This window comes from Engystomops pustulosus, chromosome 9 (assembly GCF_040894005.1).
Source record: "Engystomops pustulosus chromosome 9, aEngPut4.maternal, whole genome shotgun sequence".
Lineage (NCBI taxonomy): Eukaryota > Metazoa > Chordata > Amphibia > Anura > Leptodactylidae > Engystomops > Engystomops pustulosus.
In genome coordinates, this window is record NC_092419.1 from 50,446,903 (window position 1) to 50,461,427 (window position 14,525).

General features: G+C 38.7%; 1 protein-coding gene across 4 annotated transcripts in view; it reads right to left on the minus strand.

The window, feature by feature from the left end:
• Positions 1-14,525, minus strand: part of GRIA3 (glutamate ionotropic receptor AMPA type subunit 3) — a 231,320-nt gene that overhangs the window by 77,425 nt on the left and 139,370 nt on the right. For all 4 annotated transcript variants that reach the window (XR_011849648.1, XR_011849649.1, XM_072123433.1 and 1 more), the window contains exon 5: positions 14,320-14,373. Coding sequence is in view for 2 of the 4 variants with exons in the window: in XM_072123433.1 (XP_071979534.1) it covers positions 14,320-14,373 (54 nt within the window). In the remaining 2 variants the exon portion in view is untranslated. The remainder of the gene's footprint in view (positions 1-14,319; positions 14,374-14,525) is intronic.

A 14,525-nucleotide genomic window follows, 5' to 3' on the forward strand; every position in this document is an offset into this window, starting at 1 on the left:
GCACTACATGTAGGTACTAAGAAAGGAAAAGAAAAAAGAGAGAAAGAGAAAGAAAAAGAAAAAGAAGAAAAATAGAGAACGAGCAGTTAAGGTAAATAGGACAGTAACTATAATGGTCTAGTCTATGTAGAGACTGCTATGTGGACCAGGTCCTATGGCCAGCAGGAGAAGACTTCTGGATTTCCGTATTTATGTAGTTGAATTTCACAGGGAAATGGACTCCTCATGATTGTAACAGAAGGTACACTTAGTAATCCATATTTAGCCACATCTCCCAGTTCCCCTTAAACTTGTTGTTTTTTATTAAACCTTGTTCCCACATATATCTTTCATAATTATAACATTCGTTCAGATTTCCTATTATTGAACCCTGGTCAACATGGCTTAAAGATTTCCATTGTTTTGCAATCATGACTCTTACGACTGCACATAGTCTACTAATTATCCATTTCTCTTTCTCAGAAAACCCCTTCATGTATATATCTAACAGGGCAACTACAGGGCACGGTGGAGTATAGATATTCCGCATTTTTGAAATTAGATCAAAGGTAAAGTTCCATATATGCATCACTCGGTCACAGCTCCACCACATATGTAGGGTTGTTGCTGTATCTGTGCACCCCCTCCAGCAATATTCATTAGAATTTTTATTAAATTTTGCGTGTTTTTGGGGAGTTAGGTACCATCTATTTCGAATCTTAAACATATTATCTATGTGGTTTGTACATAGCAAATTTCTGTTTGAGTCACCTATTGCCTTCCTCCACTGATCTTCTGAAATAGACACACCCAATTCTTTCTCCCAGCTCAGCATGTATGGAAGCTTACTCCTGTTGTATTGATAGGTAAGGTCCCTATATGCTGCCGAGGTGCCTCCTTTTGAACTGGAAGCTTTCATATATGAAATGAATCCTAGCCTGTTGCGTACTGGATCCTCTGGGAAGTCTTTTACTGACTGTAATAGGGATCTCAGTCTGGTGTATTTAAACCAGTCCGCTGCCGGTAAGCCATATTCTCGTTTCAGTTCGATGTAGGGGATATAACTTCCATTTTTCTTTAAGGCCCTAAGGTTTTTGACTCCAGCTTGTATCCATATTGACAAATCAAGATTGCCTACTATGTCTTGTATAGATATTAGGTCTATTTCAAGTAGGGAGAGTTTTATTCTATCTTTAACCCCTTAACGCTGAAGCCACTTTTCACCTTCCTGACACGGCCCATTTTTTAAAATCTGACATGTGCCTATTTAAGTGGTTATAACTTTGGAACGCTTTAACATATCCAGTTGATTTTGAGATTGTTTTTTCGTGACACATTGTACTTCATGCTGGTTGAGAAATTTAATCAATATATTTAGTATTTATTTATGAAATAAATGGAAATTTGGCAAAAATTTTGAAAAAAACAATGTTTTCCAAATTCAAAATTTTCTACTTTTTGGAAAGTTGGTCATATCACTAAAATAACTTGATAACTAACATTTTCCATATGTCTGCTTTAACTTGGCATCATTTTTCAAACATCTTTTCCTTTATTTAGGATGTTAGGAGGCTTATAACTTTAGGTGCAATTTTTCAGATTTTCACGAAAATCATCAAAACCTACTTTTGGAGGGTCAATTTAGTTAGAAGTGATTTTATAAGGCCTACATGACAGAAAACCCCCACAAATGACACCATTTTAGAAACTACACCCCTCAAAATATTCAAAACAACCTTTGGGAATTTTGTTAACCCTTTGAGCGTTTCATGAGGGTGAAAGATAAATGAAAGTGAAATTACAGAAATGTAATTTTATCTTACTATAGATTCATTGAACACTAAAATTTGCACCTTCACAATGGGTTAAAAAGGAAAATGCATTTTACAATGTTTAGGGCAATTCCTCCTGAGCATGCCATTACCCATTTTGTCACTGTACCCTGCTGTACGGGCACAGGGGGGCACTTGGAATGGAAAGAGCGTTGTTTTCGTTTTTGCAGGGCAAATATGGCTGAAAAAGTTTTCATGTGTCAGGATGCATTTGGAGAGCCATAATGGTACCAAAACAGAGGAAAGCCCCAACATGAGACACCATTTTGGAAAGTACACCCCTTGGAGAGTTTAGCAACGTGTAATTTGTGTATTTTCCCCAACAGGTGTTTGATTCAATTAGGCCCCAAAAGGGAAAAAAGGTGAAAATTTTCTCAAAAAAGTCACTTTTACCCCAAATTTTTGTAAGACACAAGGGATAAAAGATGAAACAACCCCATAAATGTGTAAAACTATTTCTCCTAAGCACAGAACTGCACCACTTTTGCATATAAAGTGTTGTATGGGTACACAGTAGGGCTCAGAAGGGAATGAGGGGCTTTGGCCTTTTAGAAGCCAGATTTGACAATCATCCTTTACATGTGTCAGGATGCATTTGGAGAGCCCTAGTGGTACCAAAACAGAGGGGAACCCCAACAAGTGTCACCATTTTGGAAAGTGCACCCTTTGGAGAATTCAGCAAGGTGTAATACGTGTATTTTCCCCTACAGGTGTTTGCTTCAATTAGGTCCCTAAAAGGAAAAAGGTGAACATTTTCCCAAAAAAGTCACTTTTACGGCTAATTTTTGTATCCCATAAGGCATTAAAGATGAAACAACCCCAAAAAATGTGTACTAGCATTTCTCCCAAGTATAAAATTGCCCCACACATGCAAATAAAATGTTGTATGGGTACGCAGTGAAGCTCAGAAGGGAAAGAGGGGCGTTGGCCTTTTAGAAGCCAAATTTGACAGACATCCTTTACATGTGTCAGGATGCATTTAGAGAGCCGTAGTAATACCAAAACAGAGCGGAACCCCAACAAGTATCACCATTTTGGAAAGCACACCCCTTAGAGAATTTAGCAAGGTGTAATATGTGTATTTGTCCGTAAAGGTGTTTGGTTTAATTAGGACTTAAATAGATAAAAGGTGAACATTTTCTTATAAAGGTCATTGTACCCCTAATTTTTTATAGCCACAAGGGATAAAAAAATGTAATAACCCCCCAAAATGTGTAAACCTATTTCTCTCAATTGTAGAAGTACCCCACACGTGTATATAAAATGTTGTATGGGTGCACAGTAAAAGGAAAGGGGAATGTTTGAATTTTAGAAGCCAAATTTGACAGAAATGTTTGATATGCATTTGGAGAACCCTAGTGGTATAAAACAGAGAAGAATCCGAAAAGTGTCCCTAATTTTTGAACGCACACCCCTTAGAGAATTTTGCAATGTGTAATATATGTATTTGCCCCTACAGGTGAATGATCCAATTAGGCCCTAAACATTAAAAAGGTGAAAATTTTCCTATAAATGTCACTTTACCGCTAATTTATGTAAGCCACAAGGGATAATATATTAAATAACCCCAAAAAAGGTGTAAAACTATTTCTCCCGAGTGTAGAAGTACCCCACATGTGCATATAAAATGCTTTATGGGCGCACAGTAGAGTAAAAGAGGGATGTTTGTCTTTTAGAGGCCAAATTTGCAAGAAATCCTTCACATGTGTCAGGATACATTTGGAGAGCCGTAGTGGTACCAAAACAGAGGAAAACCCGAAAAGTGACCCTAATTGTTGAATGTACACCCCTTGGGGAATATAGCAAGGTGTAATATGTGGTATAGTGTAATACACATGGTGAAATGAGCATTTTGAACATATAGGTGGTTTCCAAATACGATGTGCAATGGAGTCCAAGATGGAAATTGCAATTATTTCTGGAAAGTTCAGTGCCCGTTATGTGGCGCCCCTTATGAAATAATGGAGGGGTACAGGGAGCAACGGGACATAACAGTTGCTACAATTATTCATTTTGCCGAAATTAATTCACAACAGCTTGGGCGTGAATTGTGAATGTGTTGCGTATAAGGAGGTAGAATATACCAGGGGACCAACTAAACTTTTGTCACTCTGGAGGTGTCGCAGGTCTCTTAGTAGTATGTAGTGTCCATCCTAACTTCTCTTTTGGAACAGACTCTTTATTGAGTCCTACCATTAGAAGCAGCAGAATTCACCGGGAAAATGCTGTCCTAGCAAAACACAGGAACATCTAAACCAGAGATACTGGGGCCGTGTCCTTCTTGTCCCAATATTAGTTTCCTAATATCTTCCTCTTGAAAACGGAGAAATGATACGGCAGGACATGCACATTGGAACAGCTCGTAAGAGTTGTACAGCATAATCTGTACATTGTGCACGGCCAGCGCTTTTGTACCATATCTTCGTTTTAGTAGGGAAATTATAGCCAAGTGTTGCTCTTATTCACCTTAGCGATGCCCATTGTGACGAATATTGCTGCTTTTGGCTGGACCAAATCGACCAGCCAATAGCGACAAACATGGACAGAGGGGGGCAACAAAACCCCTCTGGACCGCAAAGCAAAATTGGTGGCTGTCAGGAACAGCCGCCACCCTGCCCCGATCACCGTGTCTACAGACATGGTGACCGGTATTACAGACGTCATAAGTAAATTCGCTGCTATTGGCTTGTCTGAATTGATGAGCCAATAGCAGCGATAATAAACTGGGGGTGTGTGGGGGGGACGTAACCCTTCTGGTCCATGGGGCAGGATGGATGGCTGTCAGGAACAGCCGCCATCTTACCCCGATCAGTGAACAGCCGCCGTCTTACCCTGACCGGTGTTGGAAAGTCACTACCCGCCGCACCGTTCTATAACAACGCTCGTTGGGAATAGGCTATACAATCTTTATTTATTTTTTAAGCAATTTAGACAAATAAGGGCTTATTTTTTGCGAGACGAGATGCACTGTAAAAAAACTTAATTTTAGTGGGTTTTTAGCTTATTGAAGCAATTTTATTAACTTTTTACGTGTGGAGGAAAATAAAATCATCAATTCTTGTTTTGGATTTTTAGCATTTTTTTGGGGGGGGTGTTCACTGTAGCATAACAATAATATATTATCTTTATTCTACGGATCACTACGATTACGGTGATACCTCATTTATATAGTTTTATTTTTATTTGTCCAATTTTATTGAAGGAAAACTAGAATAGAAAAAATTGCATTTGTTTTAGTATTGCCATTTTTATAGCGGCATAATTATAGTATTTTTTAGTTGACAGAGCTGGTTGTAAGCTTATTTTTTGCGTGACAAGTTGCTCTTTTTATTGGTATCATTTTGGTGCTTGTAACTTTTTCGGATCACTTTTTAGAACATTTTTTGTAAAGCAATTTGATAAAAAGTTTTAATTTTTGGCAAGTTTTTGGGGGTTTTTTTTTACCACGTTCACCGAGCGGGTCCAATTATGATTAGGATTTATTGTACAGATTGTTACGGACGCAGCGATACCAAATAAGTGGGGGTTTTTCGTGATTTAGTGGTTTTTATACTTTATTACTTGTGTAAAGGGAAATGTGGTGTTTGGGGGGACTTTCACTTTCTTTTATTATTTATTTTTATTGTAAAAAACGTTTATTTATTTATTTTTACTTTTTTTACAGGTAATGACATCTAAGCTTGAACAAGTGATCTTCTGATCACTTGTTCAAGCTTTTATACAGGTTACACAGTGCAATACAGATGTATTGCACTGTGTAATGTAAGACACTGAGCATGCTGCGCATGCCCAGTGTCTTACAGCCGGGTCCTGCCAGAAGGCAGGACCCGGCTTCCGGACGAAGATCTCGCAGCCCCGGGCACCAGCAGTCCCGGGGCTGCGATCGGAGCAGCGGACCCCCCCGGTAAGCGCCGCGGGGGGGTCCGATTCAACTTCTATTAGATTTAAATGCCTCTGACACGCCGCGGTCAGCGCGACCGCGGCGTGTTAGGGGTTAACACCCGCGATCGGAGAAATCTCCGATCGCGGGTGTTAGAGGTGGGTGTCGGCTATAATATATAGCTGACACCCGCAGCTTCTGGCCCCGGCTCCGTTCAGGAGCCGGGGCCAGAAGCTTGACGTAATAATACTGCATTTTGCGGGAACGCACCTCCCGCCATGCAGTACTATTACGTCAAATGTCGGGAAGGGGTTAAAGAGTATACAGTATTTATTCCATATATGTAGCGTTGCGCGTGTTGTTTCTAAGATGTCCCTATCTATGATTCCTAATCTTTTTTTCCCCTTTAATTCTAGAAATTGGCCCAGCAACAGAGCCTTTACTGAGCGTACATTTGCTACTTCTAATTCTATCATCATCCACCTGTCCTGTACTTCCCCTGCTGTCCACCATTTTCTGATGGGTTCTAATAATGCCGCCTCTTGATAATGTGTTATGCTAGGGAATCCTGCTCCACCCAGACTTTTTGGGCAATAGAGCACCCTTCTTGCTATTCTTGATTTTTTATACGCCCATATCCATGTAATTAGATGTTTCTCTATTTCCTTAATAACGTTTCTAGTTAGTGGGAAGGGAATACATCTAAGGTTGTACAGGATTACCGGTAGGATATTTTGCTTTACATAAAAAATTCTGTCTAATAAAGCGGTCACTATTTGTGTCGCATTTCTGCACATCAGTTTTACCTTGTCTAGCAGGAACTGACTATTGATACTTCTTGTATGTTCTATAGTCTTTCCTATTTTAATACCTAGGTATGTAAAAGTTTCTTTTGACACAATATATTTATATCTATCGGTAATTTCTTGTTCTAATCTGAGACTCCCATTTAGACCCAGGATATGGCTTTTATTCCCATTTATTTTATAGTACGAGACCTTAGAAAATTCCACAAGGGTAGTACTTAGAGCTTCAAGTGAATCTAGTGGGTCAGAGCACGAAATCACGATGTCATCAGCGTATAAGCTAATTTTATATTCCGATAGGCTGGTTTTAATACCCCTTATCTCATTATTTTGCCGAATTGAGCATGCCAGCGGCTCAATAAACAGATTAAAGAGCAGGGGTGACAATGGGCACCCCTGTCTTGTACCATTGCTCAACTCAAATTTCTTGCTAGTAAACCCCATACCAGAAACAAAGGCAGAGGGCCCACTATATAGGCTCATGACCAGCAGAATGAAAGTTTCCGGTAAGCCAACCTTTACCATAACAGCCCTCATGAAATCCCAGTGTACTCTGTCAAATGCTTTTTCAGCATCAATTGACAGTAGTACACTGGGAGTCCCCGATTTGTTTGCAATCTGCATTAGATTAATAATACGTTTAATGGAGTCTCTTGTTTGCTTACCTGGCATGAATCCTACCTGATCGGGATGGATTATAAATTCGATTACCGTTTTTAATCTTGACGCTAAGACTGCTGAAAATATTTTTGTATCTGAGTTGATGAGTGATATGGGACGATAGTTTTCACATTCTGTTTTGTCCTTCCCTTCTTTATGGATTGTAATTATTGATGCTTCTAGCATTTCTTTCAAACCTATTCCTCCCTCCCTGAATTTGTTGAAAAGATTGGTCAGGGGACCTACAAGGATATCTGTAAATTCTGAATAGAATTCATTTATTATGCCGTCGGGGCCTGGGGCCTTTGCTTTTTTTAGGGATTTCATAACTCTGAATACTTCTTCATTACTGAATCTCGCACTTAAAGTCTCCGCCTTCTCCTTATCTAATTTTAAAAGATGTAGCGTATCGAGGTATTTGTTGATATCACTCGGGTCCGGTTTCTGATAACCTTCCTCTTTCTCCAAATTATACAGACTAGTATAATAGTCTGCAAACACTGCAAGAATTTTTTGTGGATCTCTTATCACCTCCCCCGCTTTGTTTTTAATCGCATCAATCCTATTGTCCCCTGATTTCTTTGCTCTGCATTTAGTTAATGTCTTTGCTTTCTGTCCCAGTGTGTACCTTTTAACATTAAGTTTGTACAGCTCTTCCGTATATTCCCTCAGAAATGTGTTTTGTAGTTGATTACGGGCTTTATTTAAGTTGTCTAATGTAGTGGCGTGTTTGGTCTCTTTATGTGAATTTTCCAGCGCCTCGATTTTTTTAATTAAAGTTAGTCGTTCGTTATTGTCACTTTTCCACTGCCTACTGTTTAATTCTTGAAAGATCCCTCTAATGGTAGCTTTATGTGCACACCACTGAAGCGGGTTTATCTGATCCTCCTCTGTACTCTCTACTATATTTTTGATCTTGAGTCCTATTTCTTTATGATGTACTTTGAGTAATCTTATTTTCATTCTCCATCTGGGTCTGATTTGCCGAATCTGATTTATATATATTGAGATTCTAATGGGTGCATGGTCAGACCAAACCGTTGGTAAGATTACTGCTTCTTTTATACTGGATAATAAATTTGTATCTACCAAGAAGAAATCCAGACGGGAATAGCTTTGATGAACCTTAGAGAAAAACGTAAAATCTTTTTCATTCCCGTGTAGATATCTCCATACATCATGATAGTTCGATTGGTGGATTTCATCTTTAATCAGTACCCTCTTCATATTACTAGTTGTATCTAATTCTGGATCTATTATGGAATTAAAATCTCCCCCGATAATTAATCCCCCCTTTTGCTTTTCTTTGATTTTTTTAAATAGTTCTTTCGTGAATTTCTTCTGATTGCTGTTAGGGGCATAGACATTTACTAGTGTAAAAGCCTTATTATTTAGATTGCAGTTTAGTATAATAAATCTACCATCCTCATCTTGATCGATTGTATTAAATGTGAGGCGTATGCTATTATGGATTGCAATTAGAACACCACTCTTTTTCCTTTTATTGCATGCATAATAGATAGTGTTGAATTGACTGTTTTTGAATCTGTGTATGTCTTTTTGTACCAGGTGTGTCTCTTGTAAGAAAGCTATTTTACAGCGAGAAGTGATTATTTCTTTCCATGCTAAAAACCTTTTCTTTGCTGAATTCAGCCCCCTCACATTAATACTAAGAATATCAACACTCATATCTTACTGTTACTTTTTTTGTTTGTTTATTTTGCCATCCCCATTCCTATCATTCCCAACATGCCCTTCACCTAGACCTGGAATATATCCGTTCTCTCGTAAAGAGAGTAGAAGAAAAAGGGAAAAGAGAAAAAAAAAGAGAAAAAACATCCAAAATAGTTGCCATCATTATCGAAAAAGAAAAAGATAGAGAAAAGAAGAAAAAGAGAAGAAATGTTCTTTTCCAATTTTCGCAATTAACAGGAGAAGATACAGTCCTGGAGTTCCTCATCCAGGTTTTGACGTGATATTGACAGGTGTGTTAGATAGTCTGTCTGTCAATATATGGACGCTTCGGGTTTTGCGGTTATGTGTGTGCTCTAAACCATCCAAAATCCAATTTTTGCGGGACTTCAACACAAGTTGTTGGTGACTCTTCTATGGGCCATCCCCATGATTTCACTAGATGTTCAGCTTGGCTCACAGAAGAACATATATGGGTTGTACTATCATATTCAAATATTAACTTTAATGGAAAGCTCCATCTATATCGTATATTTTTGGCTTGCAGTGCCATGGTCACATTCTTAAAAGTCCCATCAAAGTCCCAGGGGAGACATCTTGTAGCACCCGGATGTCCTTGTATTTCTCTGGCACAGCTTTCCTTATCTCCATTGAGGCCAGTGATTAGCTCAGTGGTCATGTGCACAATAAACATGACCACCAGTGATCACCTTTCATCTGATTTTTAGTCATTATCTACTTCCCGGTGCCCATTTATCTAATGTTGGACCACTCATTAAATCAAGCAAGCATTAAATACGTAATGCATTCCCTTTAAGGTTACATGCTTATACAATTTATGGAAAACCCTCAACTTTAGGGAATTAGATTGGTACTGTCTCCATCTTCAAGGACTTGTCTTGAGCCAGTGCATGTAACTCTGTGGATAAAATTGCATCCTGATACCAAACAGATAACGGAAGACAGAAATAAATACCCATTATTTTCTCCATTGCTTCTCAGACAGTATATGGCCTTTAGGGAAGATGAAGGGAAGTTTTGTAGTTTAATTTGCAGAAACCACATACTGTTTTCTTGTGAACTATAAACCTAGAGAACAATTTTCCAAGGGTAGGAATCAGATAAAGGCTATTAGTGTAACTAAGCTGCATTGTTCAGGGGATTCATGATGACAGAACATGCAAAAAATATATATTTTATTTCAAGAACGCATCAGTCATTCAGCCAGGAAATGGGATGAGTCACCGAATTCATGTTCGGTCTAAAAATGAATACAATCTTTATCTGCTTTGTTTTGAGGGCAGTTAAGAGGTGTGGGGTTTGTTCTGTAGGCACACACAAATAAAGAATATGTCAACTCTTCCAGCTGCTAGGAAGAAAATTCAGCCTTGAACTATGTCTGGAATACAATATTAATAGTGAATGAAAGTTGTGTATTAGATGCTGAAAACTAACTAAGAAGAAAAGCTTCAGGTTATTGTAATGAAAATGTATTTTACTGAAAGGGAACCTGTCAGCTCCATGATCACACATAAACTAAAAATATTGTTTTTTTAAGTGCAGTGTTCTGTATCATCAATTAAATTGATGGCCTGAAAGCAGAGATAACGGGTGTGGCAATGGGATAATGGGTGTTTTCCAGTTTCATAGGTGGAGCAGGGCACTGGCCCTCAAGGTGGAGTGAAAATGGACAGCTCCATTCTGTGTGGCTGAATAACTGCAGATTTATAACCAGTACAAAGGAAATCAGTTTTGGTTATGCATTTTCGATGATAACACTTTGGATTATTATGTTCTCTAAAAAAAAAAGCTTAACATGTAACAACATATTTTAATTCAAAGTAGTAAAATAGTCATATTAACATAGCAAAATAGAAAAAATACTGTGTAATATATCTAAATTACTAACTGATATTTACCAAAATGAGAGTCAAAAATATTTAGATGCCCCAACCCAACAAAAGTATGTATACGGTACATATATAGTTAAAGTTAAATGTCTGACAGCTTATAAATATCTAAATGTTCTTCACTATTACCTATAGAAAAGCTCAGAAAATCACAGTGATGACCAGTTGCACGCTACCATATATTCTATCCAGAATAATTTTCTGAATAGTTTCATATTTTACTCCTCAGAATAGAAAACATTCTCTGGCGTCTTTTACCCTTAGGTGATCTCTGCCTTACAAATGTAAAGCATCAAAATTCTTTTCTTGAGAGCTTAGGTTCTTTCCTTTTGACCTTATGACACTTGACACAGTCACATTTACTTCAGAAATACAATAATAGCCTAAAGATCCTTTTAGACTTCCCAATGGCTTTTTATAAAATAGACTTATAGAGTCTTAATGCCTACCTAACCTTTCCACAAACGTTGTGGAAAGCAGTAGCCCAGTATGTGAGGAGTAACACCATGTCGAGGGTGCCGTGAAATGCGTCTTCATGAATATGGCGCTCTCTGTACTTCTCCGGCAGAATGCACCAAATTTTTATTAGTTCACCTTTAACATAGAGGGGCACATTTACTAACAACAGTGTAAACTGCACTAAATGCAGTTTCCCTGTGTAATGTGCAGGATTTGTTGAGGATTTCTGGCGCATGAACCTGGCGCTCCCTGCACTGCTCCGACAGAGCGCACCATTCTTTTTTGTTTGAACCTTTAACATAGGTCAAGCAACACAATTCTTTTCCTGTTAAATCTGGTGCACAGCCCCTAATTTGTGTTGCATGATGCCGAGTGCAGGCACAAAAGGGTCCCGTGCGTCACAAATGTAGCACAGGCACTTCTTAAATACCTGTGCAAACAGTTTGCACTAATAAGAACATGCTAAGTCTGGCAGAAAACTGGTGCATGGCCCTTATTAAATTTGCCCAAATTACGACTGTGCACCATGTTGCTGACACTTTAAAAATACATGTGCAAGCACTGAAAAGAACTTGCAAGGTCATTGAAAAAACTGGTGCAGGGGCTTTAAGAAATGTGGGCCATTTATCAAAGATAGATTATATACAGTTTGCCTGTGTAGTGTGCACTGCTTCACCAGAATGCACCTTTGTTTTCTGGTGCACATTCTTCATTCTGCAGAATTGTGGCACAGACAGACAGTCAGACAGAATTGTGGCGCACGATCCAATTGAGCACTAACACGCCCCTTTTGGTGCACATTTTTTCTGTCTTGTTGGACACTGCAGCTGCGACACAAAACTGGCTCAAAAACTTCTTAAATAAATGTGCACATTCTTTCTATTGCAAAGTCAGACAGAAAACTAGCGCATACACGTTAATAAATGTGGGGCAATGGCCCACATTTAATAAGGTCCTTGCGCCAGTTTTATGTTGGATTTTGCACATTCTTTTCAGGGCAAACTGCCTGTACATATATTTAAGAAGTGTCTGAGACAAATATGTGTCGCTTGCAACCTTTTTGTGGCGCGGCTGCACTATTCTTCATGCAATGAAATGGGTGTTACGGTGTTCAATCGAACAATGCGGTACATTTAGATTTAGCTTTAGAGATTTAGCTGATGTGAGCCAGTGCTCCACCGGCCTTCTCATAGAGCTTCCATGTAATTTGCCACGTCAGTAACCGCTGTCCGTTTAACTAGCAAGATGCATGTATTTGAAAGTTTAAAGGGAACCTGTCATCAGATTTACCTCATCAAACTACTAGCCCCACTTCTAGAATCCCCTCTAGTGTGAAGTTTTGAAATTTTACCCATTTATCTATAAAACAAACTAATCCAAAGTCATGTGAAAATGAGCAGAGAAGGGTCATATTTTGCTTGAGTAAGTTCAAGTTCAGAGGCTGCAAAAGGAGAGTCACTTTTGATGTCCTTATCTTCAGTACTGTTAGTATAAACTCTTACTGATGTGTGACAAATATGTACGTCACATGTCAGCTGCGGTTATACAGAGAGGACTCACATGCTAGGACTGATCACTAGGGACAGCTGCGTCAAATGCCAACCGTGTGTGGGTGCCGTCATCTTGGCTAAGATTGTTCACTGTGGCATCAGCAGAGACCGATGATCGGTCGCTATGACTGCCTTGGGGCTTCATAAGACCTGAGGCTAAATTGCTTCTGAAGATCTGTTACAATGTGCCAGTGGCACATTGTAATCAATCATTTGCAAAATCCCCTTATACTGTCATACTCTAGTATGGCAGTATATGGTAGGATCAATCAGACAACGTAGGGTTTTAAGTACCCTATGTGGTCTAAAAAATAGTTTTAAAAAAACATTTTGTACAGAAAGTTTTAATTGTTTAAATGTATTGAAACAAAATAAAACCTATATAAATTTAGTAGTATAGTATACTACTTTTAGTATAGTATAGTATGGCCGGTTTGGTCAGGGTCCAAAGCTTCTAGGGAGACCATGACCACCCAAAAACCACCCAGCAAGTTTGATTCTGCCTTATAGAGATAATAAAGAGAGGGAGCTCCGACAGGAAAATATACATGCACACCAGCTCTTGGCACATGTATACAAGAGCCCTTTTGAAACCTTTGATGGTATTTCAAATGACCACAACATTTGGGGCACCCACTCTATTTTTGGTCCTGGAACCAAAAGTATTTAGCAAATGTCAAACCGTTTAATACTACACATCTGGGAGGCTCACAATTTGTATACAGCCGAGAGCCCAAGGTGGTCTTAAACCACCCCTGTGAATCATTTACAACTAAAGGATCGCCTCCCTGGGATACATCATGCAGTGATCACAGTGATAGCTTAAAGTTATATATTCCTATGATTTTTTTTGTATGCAGTATAACAAATTATTTTGTTCAAAATATATTCTGCTTTATTGTTCACAATATGGTCCAGTTCTCAGATGGACAAATTCAATCTGACAATCTATGTACAGATCCCTATAAGACAGTAACAGCACTGCTCAATATGTGGTTATTATCATTCCCAGCGATGCACATGTTTTGACACAATTCCAGACTGTTCTATAGAGAACAGTGTGACGAGGATCTGCCAAAATACTAAAATGGCAAGTGACAGCTCTGTGACATGTCATACAGGGGAAACATCAGCTTACAGGTAAAGGATCTCTGTATTAAAGATCCGCAAGGGAAAAAAAAATATACTTCTCAGCTACACTTCCGCAACTAAGGCATTTTTAAGAAAAAGAACAGACAAAATGTTCCATTTGTCCGAATTATGTCAGCAAATAGAGGATAAATTGGCCAATTCCCTGTTTTATTGCTATTCAAAAGATTGCGCAGATACGGTACAGCGGAAGCCGACAGATTTCAATAGTGGAGCATAATGCAATATTGAAAGAATAAGGTGAAGTGTAATATTTCACATTCTGTCTTGTGTTTGCCAGATCATTTCTCAGCACTAGGGAAGGAGCCCTTCACCAGTTCTTTTCTGTACATGATTAATTCAGACATTGTCAATACACAAGCACTGCAGAGCTGGGGTGTATGTAATAATACAAGCTCTTACCAGGTTTGCAAGCATATAGTGGTAGCCTCGTGTGTGTTTGCCAAGGATTACAACCTACGAGAAAAGAAAAATAGCACAGATCAGGGATTAAGTTAGATGTCAGTCTGAAAATGTCAAAATCTTTGAAAAGGTTCTAGATTACACATACGGTATATAAGATACTAACTTCCAAGTCAGGTAGACAGGATAGCGTTACACCAGAAAAT